The 16,282-nt window shown below is 37.9% G+C and overlaps 1 protein-coding gene across 2 annotated transcripts; it reads left to right on the top strand.

Moving 5' to 3' along the window:
* Positions 1-2,008: 2,008 nt before the first annotated feature.
* Positions 2,009-15,665, top strand: scly (selenocysteine lyase). 2 transcript variants are annotated; one of them, XM_057840176.1, is made up of 13 exons: positions 2,009-2,148; positions 4,252-4,331; positions 4,432-4,541; positions 4,790-4,890; positions 6,252-6,414; positions 6,489-6,616; positions 8,335-8,484; positions 8,552-8,658; positions 8,730-8,766; positions 12,582-12,665; positions 12,823-12,922; positions 14,989-15,064; positions 15,132-15,664. In XM_057840176.1, exons 2-13 carry the CDS (start codon positions 4,255-4,257, stop codon positions 15,286-15,288), a joined length of 1,290 nt encoding a protein of 429 aa, XP_057696159.1. In that variant the 5' UTR covers positions 2,009-2,148; positions 4,252-4,254; the 3' UTR covers positions 15,289-15,664. The 2 variants fall into 2 exon arrangements, with proteins under 2 accessions (XP_057696159.1, XP_057696160.1); XM_057840177.1 differs by having other exon boundaries at positions 2,024-2,090; positions 15,132-15,665.
* The last annotated feature ends 617 nt before the right edge of the window (positions 15,666-16,282 follow it).

Here is a 16,282-nt window from a genome sequence, read left to right as displayed (position 1 = left end):
TCTCTGAGGCATGGAACTGATGAGTATTCTTCCTCAATTTGGTGCCAACTCTCTTTGATTACAGTTGCCAGACCATCCCTGCAGGTCAGAGCCTTGCTGTGAAACTTTTTTTTTTTTTTTCAATTACCACAACAGGTTTTGAATAGGGCTGAGATCCGGGCTATTTGCAGGCCGTGACATTGACTGGATGAGTCTTTCCCTAAGGAATGCTTTAACAGTTTTACCCATGTGTCATGATGCAGTGTCATCTTGGAAAATGACAAACATATTTTCAATTGAAGGGATAAGAAAGCTGTCTAAAATTGCAATGTAAACATGTGCATTTATTGAAGATTTAACCACAACCATCTCCCCAGTGCCTTTGCCTGACATGCAGCCCCATATCATCAAGGACTGAGGGAATTTGGATGTTTTCTTTAATCTTTGTAAATCTCACTGGTTTCTCATGATTCAATATTTTTTCCCCTCAGAATAGATCGATTCCATATATATTTCCCTGCACTTTTTCTATAAAAGTAACATTTACTGACCACCACAATGTTTTTTATTCATTTCTTTTAGTGTTTCTGAATGCTAAAAAGAGTAGCACTTTTGAACTAATTATTTTTTCAAGCTTTTTATCTGAGTTTGTTCTACATGATAAAATCTCTGAGTGAGTGCTCGTCCGAGATGGGTGATTCCATACTTTATGCTAGGGCAGAGGTCACGGAACCGCGGACCTCGGTCCGGTTCTGGACCCCCAAGCCGTGTGGACCGGATCTCAAGCTGTCCGGACTAATACACGTTGCAACAGCAAAAACCATTTTTTGCTGCGGGTTTGCAGAGTGGAGGCGGGCAACAAACAAAAACCTTCGCGGTGACGCGCGTGAGCCAGCCAATGGGAGTGAAGCATTTGAAAGTTATTTTTAGAACAGTATGTCCCACACTCGCTTTCCAGACTCTGCGGAGTGACAGCCAAAAACTGAGCCGAATAAAGTTGGAGGAAGAGGTGAAAAGGTACGGCAAATGGCGTGCTCAAAACTACGCAAGATTGATGCAGAAAACAGAGTGTTTAAGGAGTAGTGGACCAACACATGTTTGTTCATTTTACCTGGTGGCAGCACAAGACCGCCATGCCTCATCTGAGACTCATTCAGAGACGGTAGCGCTTGTGAAAAGCAGCAATTTATAAAGGCACTATGAGACGAAGCACGCAGCTTTTTTTGTAAAGTTTCCCAATGAACTCTGCCATCTGTTCTCAAAAAATAGCGGCATTAAGGGCTCAATATGATCGCACCTCAAGGCTCATGGTTCATTTATTCTCTGCACAGCAACGCGCAAATGAATTCTCCCTCAGAGTAGCGTGGATATTGGGTCAAAACAAAAAGTCTTTCAGTGACGCACCGATTGTAAAAGATTGTATGAGTGTAGTTGCTGAAACTTTGTTGATGGAAAGCAAAAAGAAGAGGTCTGTCAAAAAATAAAGCAAATCCCCCTTTCAGCATCCATAATAAAAAAAAAAAAGTCTTGAACATGCTCTTATGTTGCTATTTAATGATTCAATTAAAGCACTTTTTTAGTTTTATGCATTTTTTATATTTTATTTACATTTTTGAGTGTTGTAATTATCAGCATGGCCACGTAAAAATACGTTTGTATTGTTTGGAAAAAAAGAAGCATTGAAAATATTTCCGGACCCGAGATTGTTGTAATTTTTAAATTTCGGACCCAGAGGATTTTTAATTCATGACCCCTGTGCTAGGGGTTGTACAACAATAACCGCTACTTTTACTTGCAGTGTTCGTTCTTGTCTGTTTCTGTTACAAATCTGGCAACGTCCACAGTACATTTCAATGAGACAGGTTGCCAAAGCTTGACATTAACGTAAAATATTATCATCTACGTGCTGCTACTACGTTATGATTCTGCTTGATATGTTTATAGATAATTTTAAATTTGTATTTGAGACCAAATATCACTTTAAAAGTTTGTTTTTCGAGTTGCAAACAGAGAAGGACTGCTTTACTGTATTACTTACACCTGGCAACCAGAGTGAACAGTGAAGTAGCATCTCCTCTGCTTTCGCTTTGCTAGCAGATGATTGACTGCGGGTGAGTGAGCGAGACGCTGTAAAACAATCACCGGCTACACCAGACATCGCTTGACAAGGTCAGAGATGAAGATGAGCACTTAAAATGTCTGTGACGTCTTTATATTGAATATTTTGTACGACTATTGCTACTAGCAGGTAAGGTACACGTCGAACTCGTTTGACGTCAGTGACTGGTAAACTTCGTTTAAAATATTTTTAATTGAGACTGATATTTATTAAAGTTGTTAATTAATCTTACACGTTTATCCCATCGCTCTGGATTATGTTTAGATATAGATGTATATAATTTTCATTTATTTGTTTCACTTTCAGTATGATTATAATTTTAAAAAATACTTTCCATGTTTCAATTTCATTTTAAGTCATCATCACCTGTGGGCGTGTATTTGTTTAAATTGCGTCTTTGAAAGTCGTTTTTGTTTGACTCGTCGTACAAAATTAGATTTTTTATGTTACTTTTACATTTCTTTTTTTAAATCAGTGGCAATGTTTTGAAATTTCCTATCATAAATGCATCTTGAACATGGCGCACACAATCTACGTCAGGGGTACGTATGTTTACGGCAGCCATATTGGAGGGGTATATGTTGGCTTTCCTCATCCCAAATTGAAGATTTTGTTGTATTTCTTTTTAAATTGGTTTTAGAAGCGAGTTTAATATGTACTGCGACCGTGCTCGTTACTCAAAACACAGCCCCTGCCCCTAAAAAGCCTTTTAACGCACATGCCCCACTCAAACATTAAGATGACAGCACAGTGAAATGTGTACTTGTTGTGTTTTTCGGAGTTTTGTTGCCCTCTGCAGGCGCTTGGGTGCGACTGATTTTATAGGCTTCAGCACCCATGAGCATTGTGTAAGTAATTATTGGCATCAAAAATGGCGGGCTACTAGTTTATTTTTTGCTTGAAAATTTTACAAATGTTATCAAAACGAAAACGTTAAGAGGGTTTTTGATATAAAATTTCTACAAGTCTTCCTATCAATGGATCGCTTTAACAGAATATTAATAATGTTAATGCCATCTTGTTGATTTATTGTTAAAATAAACAAATACAGTACTTATGTACAGTATGTTGAATGTATATATCCGTCTTGTGTCTTATCTTTCCATTCCAACAATAATTTACAGAAAAATGTGGCATATTTTATAGATGGTTTGAATTGCGATTAATTGCGATTAATTAATTTTTAAGCTGTAATTAACTCGATTAAAAATTTTAATCGTTTGACACCCCTATTTAAAACATTTCAATTGAGACTGACATTTATTAAAGTCGTTAATTAATTAATCTTACACTTTAATACCATCACTCTGGATTATGTTTATATATATATATATATATGTATGAATAATTTTAAATTATTTGTTTCAGTTTCAGTATGATTATTATTTTTAAAAAAAAATACTTCCCATGTTTCAATTTCATTTTCAGTCATCATTACCACTGGGCGTGTATTTGATTCCCCCCCCCCTTTTTTCTTTTTAAATACTTTTCATGTTTCAATTCCATTTTAAGTCATTATTACCACTCGACGTGTATTTGTTTAAATCGTGTCTTTGAATGGCATTCTTATTTGAGTCCTCGTACAAACTTTTTATGTTACATTTTGTTTTTTAAATCAGTGGCAATGTTTTGAAATTTCCTATCATAAATGCATCTTGAACACGGCGCACACAATCTACGTTAGGGATACGTACGTTTACGGCAGCCATATTGGAGGGGTATATGTTGGCTTTCCTCGTCCAAAATTGAAGATTTTGTTGTATACCTTTTTAAAGTTGTTTTAAAAGCGAATTTAACACAGCCCCTTACCCCTAAAAAGCCTTTTTTCGTAAGACAAATAGTCCCCCATTTATTGTACACGTAAAACAATTCAGTAATGATGTAATTAAATAGTTTGTTTTTTTTTTCAATTCAATGGCCAGTGTACTTTTTTAGGATGCGCTCACGTTTTCTTTTATATTATATTTCAATCCCCACTTACACGTTCGCATTTCCAAACAAAGTGATATTTTGCACATTTACTGACTCCTTCCACATCCACACCATTCCAAATCCCACATTCTGAATTTCAATGAATTCCACAGAATTTTAGTTATGCAATTCTTAAATCAATTGTATTCTCTCTGGTTAAAACTAAAGTACTTTCTCATCAGGAAATGGCCAATCAAGACAATGCTAACACATTCCCCAGACACGCACAGGAGTTCCGTCTTGCTGTTATGAGCAACGACAGGTACAACCTCCAAAACCACTTTGTTAACATCATTGCTATTGCTAGTTGCTAATATGTGACAGCTAATGCTAGTTGCCAATATGTGAATTTTAACAAATAGGATATACATGGACTACAATGCTACGACGCCGGTGGCACCTGAAGTCATCCAGGCTACGTACGAGGCCTTGTGGGACGCCTGGGGAAACCCAAGCAGCAGCTACGATGCAGGTAAACCCACTTCATGTGTCATTTTAACTCTTTCACTTTTAACTGTGAACAGCCAATAACATCTTGCCAAATTTTATCCATCAAATCTACCCAATTGACTTTTTTCTTTTACTATCATCATACATTGATTCTTGTTGGGAGCATATCGGTAACCTTTTTGGCTGCAAAGTATCTTGAAATATCACCTTTTCGATATATTGTCACACCCATAATTGACAGTCACAAGAACTTCTCCGACTCCTTTTAAGGCAAGAAAGCCAAGGCCATCATTACCCAGTCCAGGGAGAGCGTGGCGAAAATGGTTGGAGGTAACGCAGAGGACATTATTTTCACCTCGGGTGGAACTGAGGTAATCACGTACTCTCCGCTGATGTTTTTAAAATGTGAATAATAATAAATGGAGCTTGTTTTTTGCAGTGTCAGGACTCAGGAGTGTCAAAATTCATTTTCATGCCGTGCAAGAATGGAACCTGAGCTGGCAAAATGAAATATAAATTTAAACATACAAAAGTTGAAATACATAAGTAAATGATTCAATAAATGAATATTGAAATAAGTTGATGTTGAAAAAAATAAATAAATGGAAATATTTTAGTAAATAAATTAAAATGGAGATGAATACATAAAGAAATAAGCACATGTAATGAATAAATAACATTTCTAATGAATAAAAACATGTTGACATAAATCTTGAAATAATTTAATGAAATAATATGATATATACTAATAGATAAAAACTAAGCATGAATTGAAATAAATAGAAATGAATATTTAAGTAATAGTAATGAATAGATGAATACATAAAATAGAAGTAAATACATGTTGTAATCAATAAATAAAAATACAAATAAATACATCTAGAAAAAAATCTTGAAACAATAAAATACAATAAATAATATGATTTAAATAAATAAGGCCTAAATATTGAAGTGAATGTTAAAATGAATAAACACATATTGAAACAACTAGATGAAAATAGAAATAAAATTTGAAATTTTGAAATCAATAAATGTATGCCTAAATCAATACATACATGTTAAAATAAATCTTGAAATTTTAAAATAATTCAATAAAAAAGGAAATAATACTTGAAATAGAAATAAATTTAAAATCAATCAAAAAAAATGTCTAAATATTAAATTAAATCTTGAAATTTTTTGAAATAATTACATCAAAAGGAAATAATAAAAAAAATATAAAAATTAGATGAATACATATTGGAAATAATAACATTTAATGACACTTTCAATTATTTATTTAATTACCAGTAAGTATATATTTGTTTCTAGTTGTCCAACATAATCGAGTAGCCGATAACATCGGCCAATAAAAGCATTTTAAAATGATATCAGATAGTATTGCCATCAGTTTTTCATTATCGGTTTTGGGCCAATATGCATGGCCCATTCTAATTTTTTAATATGGAAAACCTTCTTCCTTTGCTCAAGGGTTGGTCACAGCTTAGCACAGCAGTTATGCTTATTGACCATTAGATGTCTCCAAATATGCTTTGGAGTTGTTATGTGAGCAGACCATATGACCTGGACATCACAATACAATTAGCCATAATATGTTGAGTCCACGACTGCATATATCGGTACTGGATTTTTGGAGTTGGACAACATCGGCATATCATTTATCGGTTAAAAAGACATTATCAGACAACTCTAGATTCATGTTTTCACCACTGGTATTATATATATATTTCAGGCCAACAACATGGTGCTTCACACTGCCATAGAACATTTCATGCGGCGAAATCGTGATGCCGGAGAGAGAAATGACGGACTCCTCCCGCACATCGTCTCCTCCAACGTGGAGCATGACTCGGTTAAACTGTTGGCCGAGCATCTGAAGAAGCAAGGCGTAGCGGGTACAAGGATGCTAGCTAGTTGAATTCTCTTTGTAGTATTACAGAACTGAACTGCAAGTCATGCTCTGTTTCAGATTTTACATTTGTGCCAGTATCTAAAGTGACAGGCCGGGTGGAGGTGGATGACGTGGTAGCGGCCGTGCGCCCCAATACTTGCCTGGTGTCCATCATGCTGGCTAATAACGAGACGGGCGTCATCATGGTGAGAGAAGATGTTTGAAAAAATACGATATGGCCGGCCGATAAATCAGTCTATCTCTAGTTTTATGGCGAACCTTTAAATCTTATTGTGTAATGACAATAAAGCCTGTTTTATTCCATTTTGGGGTGAAAGCAAGACTGAAATATCGGAAATACAGTGGTATGAAAAATTATCTGAACCTTTTGGAATTTCTCATATACCTGCATAAAATCACTAAATGTGATCTGATCTTTGTCAAAATCACACAGATGAAGAAACAAAGTCTGCTCTAACTAAAACCACGCGAACATTTATAGGTTTTCATATTTTAATGAGGATAGCATGCAAAAAAATGACAGAAGGGGGGGGGGGGAATATGTAAGTGAACCCTCTGGACTTAAAGAGCAATTTAAGTCAGGTGTGTGCCCAATCACTGTTGAGTGGTGTAAAGCTGCCAAGCCCACTATAAAACACACACCTGGTAAGAAATGTCTTGATGAGAAGCATTGCCTGAAGACCTGTGATCAAGGATCGTTGATTTGCATAAAGCTGGGAAAGGATACAAATCCATCTCTAAAAGTCTGGACGTTCATCAGTCGACAGTCAGAGAAGTTGTCTACAAATGGAGCGAGTTTGGCACTGTTGCTTCTCTCCCGAGGAGTGTCCGTCCACCAAAGATGACGCCAAGAGTTCAGCGCAGAATACTCAGAGAGGTAAAAAAGAACCCTAGAGTGTCTGCTAAAGAGTTACAGAAATCACTGGCACAGTCCAATATCTATGTGCACACATCAACTGTATGTTAAACTATGGACAACAATGGTGTCCATGGGAGGACTCCACAGAGGAAGCCACTGCTTTCTAAAAAAACATTGTTGCTCGTTTAATGTTTGCAAAAAGGCACTTGGACACTCTACAGAAATTTTAGCAGAATGGTTTGTGGACTGATGAAACCAAAGTTGAATTGTTTGGGAGTAACACACAACGTCATGTGAGGAGGAAAAATGGAACAGCTCAACACCTCAGCCCCACCGTGAAGCATGGTGGAGGGAGCATCATGATTTGGGGCTGTTTTCCTGCCTCAGGGCCTGGACAACTTGCAATAATTTATGGAATAATTAATTCAAACGTTTATCAGGATATTTTGCAGGAAAACCTGAGGCGGTCTGTCAGACAGTTGAAGCTAAAAAGAGGATGATTGCTGCAACAAGACAATGATCCAAAACACAGAAGTAAATTAACTTCAGAATGATTTCAGGAGAACAAAACGTTCTGGAGTGGCCAATTCAAAGTCCAGACTTGAACCCCATTGAGATGCTGTAGCATGACCTCAAGACAGCAATTCACTCCAGACTACCCAGGAATCTGACTGAACTACAGCAGTTTTATGGAGAAGAATGGGCCAAGATTAGTCTTGATCAATGTGCCAGACTGATGTGCAGCTACAGCAAGCGTCTGGTTGAAGTTATTGCTGCCAAAGGGGGGGCACAAAATATTGAATGTGATGGTTCACTTACTTATTTTACCCCCTTTCTGTCATTGTTTGGACACTCTCCTCATTAAAATATGAAAAACTATAAATGTTTGAGTGGTTTTAGTTTTAGCAGACACTGTTTTTCATCTGTGTGATTTTGACAAAGATCAGCTTAGATGGTGATTTTATGCAGAAATGTGACAAATTCCAAAAGGTTCAGATACTTTTTCATACCACTGTAATGAAACCATCTCCCTCTGTTCGTCAGCCCATTGGTGAGATCTCCCGACGTGTCCGCTCACTAACATCACAGAACGAGCGCGTCTTTATCCACACGGACGCGGCTCAAGCCCTGGGGAAAATCCCGGTGGACGTCATGGCCCTGGGCGTGGATTACCTTACTGTGGTGGGCCACAAGGTGGGTGCCATGTCGGAACCGTTTGAATGAAGGCACAATCATTTGCTAATGTTTTTTGTTTTTGAAGTTTTACGGGCCGCGCATCGGTGCGTTGTTTGTCGACGGCCTCGGGGTGAAAACGCCGCTCTATCCGATGTTGTTAGGCGGAGGACAGGAGAGGAACTTTCGGCCCGGGTAATATGCTGGAACTTTCGATGAATAAAATAGTGAAATGAAATGAAAACATTTGTGTATTTTCTTTGCAGCACAGAAAACACACCAATGATTGCTGGATTAGGAAAGGTATGTTTCGTGAGTTGTCTGTATTCTAGGTCAGTCAAATTGCCGACCCTGGGGCCAGAACCAAACCCGCTACATTATTTTGTGTGGCCCGAAAAAGTAAATCATGTATAGTGGGGCAAATAAGTATTTAGTCAACCACTAATTGTGCAAGTTCTCCCACTTGAAAATATTACAGAGGCCTGTAATCGTCAACATGGGTAAACCTCAACCATGAGAGACAGAATGTGGGGAAAAAAAACAGAAAATCACATTGTTTGATTTTTAAAGAATTTATTTGCAAATCATGGTGGAAAATAAGTATTTGGTCAATACTGAAGTTCATCTAAATACTTTGTTATGGACCCTTTGTTGGCAATAACGGAGGCCAAACGTTTTCTGTAACTCTTCACAGGCTTTTTACACACTGTTGCTGGTATTTTGGCCCATTCCTCCATGCAGATCCCCTCTAGAGCAGTGATGTTTTGGGGCTGTCGTTGGGCAACACGGACTTTCAACTCCCTCCACAGATTTTCTATGGGGTTGAGATCTGGAGACTGGCTAGGCCACTCCAGGACCTTGAAATGCTTCTTACGAAACCACTCCATTGTTGCCCTGGCTGTGTGTTTGGGATCATTGTCATGCTGAAAGACCCAGCCACGTCTCATCTTCAATGCCCTTGCTGATGGAATGAGACTTTCACTCAAAATCTCTCGATACATGGCCCCATTCATTCTTTCCTTTACACAGATCAGTCGTCCTGGGCCCTTTGCTGAAAAACGGCCCCAAAGCATGATGTTTCCACCCCATGCTTCACAGTGGGTATGGTGTTCTTCGGATGCAATTCAGTATTCTTTCTCCTCCAAACACGAGTACCTGTGTTTCTACCAAAAAGTTCCTTTTGGTTTCATCTGACCATAACACATTCTCCTAGTCCTCTTCTGGATCATCCAAATGCTCTCTAGCGAACCGCAGGAGGGCCTGGACGTGTACCGGCTTCAGCAGGGGAACAGGTCTAGCAGTTCAGGATTTAAGTCCCTGGCGGCACATTGTGTTAATACTGATAGTAGCCTTTGTTACTGTGGTCCCAGCTCTCTGCAGGTCATTCACTAGGTCCCCCCGTGTGGTTCTGGGATTTTTGCTCACCGTTCTTGTTCTCATTTTGACGCCACGGGGTGAGATCTTGCATGGAGCCCCAGATGGAGTAGATTATCAGTGGTCTTGTATGTCTTCCATTTTCTAAAAATTGCTCCCACAGTTGATTTCTTTACACCAACCGTTATACCTATTGCAGATTCAGTCTTCCCAGCCTGGTGCAGGTCTACAATTTTGTCTCTGGTGTCCTTCGACAGCTCTTTGGTCTTGGCCATAATGGAGTTTGGAGTGTGACTGACTGAGGTTGTGGACAGGTGTCTTTTATACCGATAATGAGTTAAAACAGGTGCAATTAATACAGGTAACGAGTGGAGCCTCGTTAGACGAAGTTAGACCTCTTTGACAGCAGGAAATCTTGCTTGTTTGTAGGTGACCAAATACTTATTTTCCACTCTAATTCGGAAATAGATTCTATAAAATCAAACAATGTGATTTTCCCATTTTTTCCACATTCTGTCTCTCATGGTTGAGGTTCAGCCATGTTGACAATTACAGGCCTCTCTAATCTTTTCAAGTAAGAGAACTTGCACAATATTTGGTTGACTAAATACTTATTTGCCCCACTGTACATAGACTTCATGTTTTTCACTGATACAAAATTGATGTGCTCTAGAAATCAGAGAAGATTTGACTTTTTTTTTTTTTAATGAAAAAAAAAAACAAAACAAAACAATATTAAGTTTTTCCCTAGTTTTCTTAAATTCAAAAATGGGGAAAAAAAGAATACAGATTTTCCTTTTTTGTTGATTTAATATTGTACTGTAAATAAAGAATGTATAAGAATGTACATTCAAGACACTCAGGTGACTTGAAGTTCCGCTCTGAGACCCCCCAATTTGGCCAAATTTCAAAATTGTCCGATATGCATCTGTGATACATCATTGGAAAGCTTAAAATCTCAATTTTCTGGGGGAAGAAAAATTTTGAACAGGAGGGCATTAAAAAAAAAAAAAAAAAATAAACAGCAAAACCCTATCTGGAGGTGAGAGCACGCGAGAGCAGAATTACAGACGCCATGACTTTAACGAGATATTATCGCCTACTTACCTTGTTTCGATCCAAAAACTCCATGTAGCATGTATCACTGACTGTCAAGACACAGCCGTGAATGGACACAGCTGGATTTTTTCTGGATTTTATGGGTGAAACATGGTAATATGACAAGGGCTGCGATGCAGAAATCGCAGACATCGAGGAGTGGTCGAGATTTTGTTTTTCATATATTAACTAGGGCTGTCAAAATTTTTTTAATTGAGTTAATTACAGCTTAAAAAATTAATTAATCATGATTAAAGCCATCTATAAAATATGCCATATTTTTCTGTAAATTATTGTTGGAATGGAAAGATAAGACACAAGATGGATATATACATTCAACATACGGTACATAAGTACTGTATTAGTTTATTATTACAATAAATCAACAAGATGGCATTAACGTTATTAACATTCTCTTAAAGTAATCCATGGATAGAAAGACTTGTAGTTCTTAAAAGATGTTAGTACAAGTTATAAAAATTCTATATAAAAACCCATTAATGTTTTCGTTTTATTAAAATTTGTAAAATTTTCAATCAAAAAATAAACTAATAGCTTGCCATTGTTGATGCCAATAATTACACCATGCTCACTCATGGTGCTGAAAGCCATAAAATCAGTTGGACCCAAGCGCCAGCAGAGGGCACCAAACACCAAAAAACAAGTAACAAGCGGACATTACACTCTGCTGTCATTTTAATCTGAGCGGGGTATGTGCGTTAATTGCGTCAAATATTTTAACGTGATTAATTAAAAAATGAATTACCGCCCGTTAGCGCGATAATTTTGACAGCCCTAATATTAACCCTTTTAAACGTTTTTTTTTTTTCAATTTTTCTTTTTTTGGATCGATTATCAGCTAACATATCGGAGAAAATGTGACAGTAACAAAAAATATACAATTAAGCGATAGTTATGAGGGCGATATCCGTGACTTTTTTACAGACGCCATTTTTTTCATTGTGATGTCATTTGTTTAAAAGTTTAAAATATGCCAGTGAATAATTTTCAAAGTCGTTTTTTTTTTTTTTTTTAACTAAATAATAGACATCAATTAATGATTCTAAGCTGAAAATGACATTTTGAATAGTAAATATCATTAGTTACCTTCTTTTTATGGCTGGGTTGAAACAAAAGCGGTTGCGCGACGTCTGTAAATGGGGGTTTTCAGGGTAAAATGGACAAATTAAAAATAGTTCGGGGGCTTCATGCGCCATGAATCTGCTATGGCAGCAATTAGACATATTGTTCTATCATACTCAACAGTTCTTTTGGCTTAAAATACAGCAGTTTATTTTAAAGAGGAGTGCAAAGCAGAAACTGCTTTTTCAGTCTTGTCTGTGTTTTAAGTTGTTAAGTTTAAGTTGTTCCTATATAAAATTACAAAATGTATTGATCAATTAAAAAAAAATAGATCATATTTACCATTTCCCCATCTTTTTTTTTTAAAGAGAGAAAAAAAAAAAAGATTGGACAATTTGCGCTTTCACGGCGGCACTTTTTGGTCGTTTTCAAACAGACCAGAGTTGTTTTTCTCAGATTGTCCGCTTCGTTTTATACCTGTACTGTTTTTTGTAGTTGTTATTACCATTAATTTTTAAGCAATCAAATGACTTTTTGAGTATTAAATAATTTTTGTCAACTAGGCTGCTGAACTGGTGACAGCGCGTCTGTCTAAACATGAGAGTCACATGCTGGACATAAGAGAATACCTGGAGGAACGTCTCAAGGTTTGTTTAAATATTAAGCCTTAAAGTAATATTTATAATATTCTGTTTTGGTGTTCTTACGTTTACCGGCAAAATCTTGTGGCGTTATACTTGCAGATCAGTTTTAGCTCACATCTTTACAATCCTGTGCTATTCTTTATTAACCTGTCTTTGATAGGTGGTCTTCAAAGAAAAGCTGCACTTTAATAACCATTTCCAGGGTTCCGATCGGCTTCCCAATACTTGTAACGTGTCCATCGTGGGTCCGGGCTTACAAGGTGTGCTTTTTAAAACACAAATTATTATCTGGTGTTGAATAATATGGCCAGGGTTTGTACGGGTGCTTGAAATTTTTGAAAATGCTTTGATTGTAATGTAAGGTTTGAAAAATGCTTGAATTTTGTGTGAAGTACTTGAAAATGCTTGGAAGCAGAGGTTGCGCTAGACTTTTTCGTTGTCTGTCATTTTGACTGACAGGGTCATAAAAATCTGGTCATAATCTATTTTTATCCATCACTTAAATTTTTTAAATGTTTATAATGACATTGTGGTGACCCTTTGTTTGGCATAATTCAACTTCCGTACTTGTGTGTCCATTTGGCCGAACGCGTTAGCGGCTACGACACAGTCACGTGACAGTTTTCATTCATTTTAAATTAATATTGTCCGAACAAGCTTAACAGAGAATCCACACCGTGCCATCACACATCAAGCAGATGAATATGTAACTTTTTCTCCGCAGTGACAAAAACAGCTGACTGTGGCCCCAGTAGGTAGGTAGCCTACCATATGTAGCGTATGGAACAATGACATTAACAGTTCACCTGCTGTGGCCTGAACGTAGTTTTCACACCTTTCTCCTGGTGCGCATGGACGAATTGCGTGCCCGCTTGTGCAGTCCCTGTTTTTTCACCTCTTTTACCAACACCATCGTCGTTTTGGGGCTTTTTGAAGAAACTTCGGACACTCAGTTGCCTTGACATTTTTCAGAGTAAGGCCAACGACGTCATGCATCAAGAGAGACATTAGCTAATTACCGTAATTTTCGGACTATAAGCCGCTACTTTTTTCCCTCATTTTGAATCCTGCGGCTTATAGTCCAGTGCGGCTTATTTGTTGATTTATTTGGGTTAATAGGTAACACTTTGACAACGGTTTTATAAGACTGCCATAAAACCGTCATAATTATGACATGAGTATGACACTATTATTGCCGTTAATGAAAGCTTATGACAGATGTCATTAAGTATCATCTGGCAAATTATGTCACCAAGACTCCATATATGTCCAGCTCGGATCTTTTAATTCTATTCAAAAGTGAGATAATTTGCCGGATGACACAAAATTACATCTGTCATGATGTCATTAATGCTCATGGCAGTGTCATTTCATAACTATGATGGTCTTATGACAGTTTTATGGTGCCACTGTCAAATAAAGTTTTACCAAATGCCTGAGCTAGCAATTTATGAAACAACTGGAAGAGTAACTGAAGAAATAATTAGCGCAGAACATGGATGTTGATGATTATTTAACATTTGTAGCGCTGCAGTGCATGCTAGGAAGCACGTTGGACGGCAACAGTGTTGACAGCAGGTGGCAGCAGAGGAGGACTGTCTCCCCCAAGGGAGCAGTGATGGCCAAATGAGGCTTCTTGAAGCAATGAAGCTTTGCAGCCAATTGGTTCAAAGCTTTATGGTGGCTCATTTGGTCTTAGAACAGTCTTATGATGCCACTGTCAAATAAAGTGTTACCGGTTAATATATTTTGGTGTAAATATTAAAATATCCCATAATACAGTGAGGTCAGCTGTGGCTTATTGTCCAGTGCGGCTTATCTATGACGAAATGCTGTTTTCGTGTCAAATTTGGTGGGTGGCGGCTTATAGTCAGGTGCGCCTTATAGTCCAGAAATTACGGTAATATGCTCACTCGCCACCCTGTGGTCTGGGGTGTGAATTGCAACCTGTCAAAATGACGGATGGACTTCAGTTTTTTCCGTCACCGTTTTAAAAAATCGGTCAATGACGGAAAATATTCGGTTAACGCGACCCCTGCTTGGAAGTGTACCTAAACACAATATTTCTTAGCACTCACTTTACCGCTACATGCTCGTTCTGAAACTCGCTCACTTTTTGTTGAGTCACTGAATTTGATGGTTGTCACTAGGCATGTGCCGGTATGCGATTTTGATGGTATAACATTTGTGTCAGGTCAGTTTAATGTCAATTCAGAAATAAAGTGAGTGCGGAAGAAGTCATAATTTTTGTATAATTTTTCACCTAATAATTAAAAATGTATTATATCATGGCATATCCTGATCGGAGACCGTTGTTCTTTCTTAGGCTGGCGAGTTTTGTCCCATTGCAAGAAGCTGCTGGCTAGCGTGGGCGCCGCTTGCCATTCGGACCAAGGAGATAGGTAACATGCCTTATGCTAATCACAGGACACATTTTTGTTTGACCACTGTTTTTTTATTGTCCATCAGGCCTTCCCCCATCCTGCTGAGCTGCGGCGTGGCTCCTGAGGTGGCGTCCAACGCCCTGAGACTGAGCGTGAGCCACAGCACCAGCAGAGAGGACGTGGACACGGCCGTGGAAGACCTCCGGGAGGCCGTCGAGCTGCTGGAGCAGAAAGATTCTTGATCACATGGGCAGGCATACACGCTTTTATAAAATATTTTATATTCAATATGGCACTTTTGTATTAATTTAACTCACTGGCAGTAATAGATATCCAATCCATTTTGACTTGTATGGTTGGCAGTGACAGAGTGAACCGCCAGGGGGTCCATTTCGACCCCCGGGGTTGCTTGCTGGAAATTATGGCTTTAATTGACATTTCTCTTCATTATTACACATGAGAAAAATGCAATACCGTGTTTATCAGTTTATTAAAAAAAGATAATGAATTTGACTTGATAAAGGTGTTGTTTTTCCCTTTAAACCCCTCTACTTTAAATGAATTTTATTCATTTATTCATCCATCGTCTGCTCATCCTCATGGAGAAATTGTCAAAACTGAGAAGTTACAGGAAATAAATGCATCATTTCCATCTATTTCAATATGGAAAGTTGATTGTTTGATTAGATACAGTGCCTTGCAAAAGTATTCTGCCCCCTTGAACCTTGCAACCTTTCGCCACATTTCAGGCTTCAAACATAAAGATATAAAATTTTTAATTTTTTGTCAAGAATCAAAAACAAGTGGGACACAATCGTGAAGTGGAACAAAATTTATTGGATAATTTAAACTTTTTTAACAAATAAAAAACTGAAAAGTGGGGCGTGCAATATTATTCGGCCCCCTTGCGTTAATACTTTGTAGCGCCACCTTTTGCTCCAATTACAGCTGCAAGTCGCTTGGGGTATGTTTCTATCAGTTTTGCACATTGAGAGACTGACATTCTTGCCCATTCTTCCTTGCAAAACAGCTCGAGCTCAGTGAGGTTGGATGGAGAGTGTTTGTGAACAGCAGCCTTCAGCTCTTTCCACAGATTCTCGATTGGATTCAGGTCTGGACTTTGACTTGGCCATTCTAACACCTGGATACGTTTATTTTTGAACCATTCCATTGTAGATTTGGCTTTATGTTTTGGATCATTGTCCTGTTGGAAGATAAATCTCCGTCCCAGTCTCA

Source organism: Corythoichthys intestinalis, chromosome 7 (assembly GCF_030265065.1).
Source record: "Corythoichthys intestinalis isolate RoL2023-P3 chromosome 7, ASM3026506v1, whole genome shotgun sequence".
Classification (NCBI taxonomy): Eukaryota; Metazoa; Chordata; class Actinopteri; order Syngnathiformes; family Syngnathidae; genus Corythoichthys; species Corythoichthys intestinalis.
This window is presented reverse-complemented; position numbering and strand designations above follow the sequence as displayed.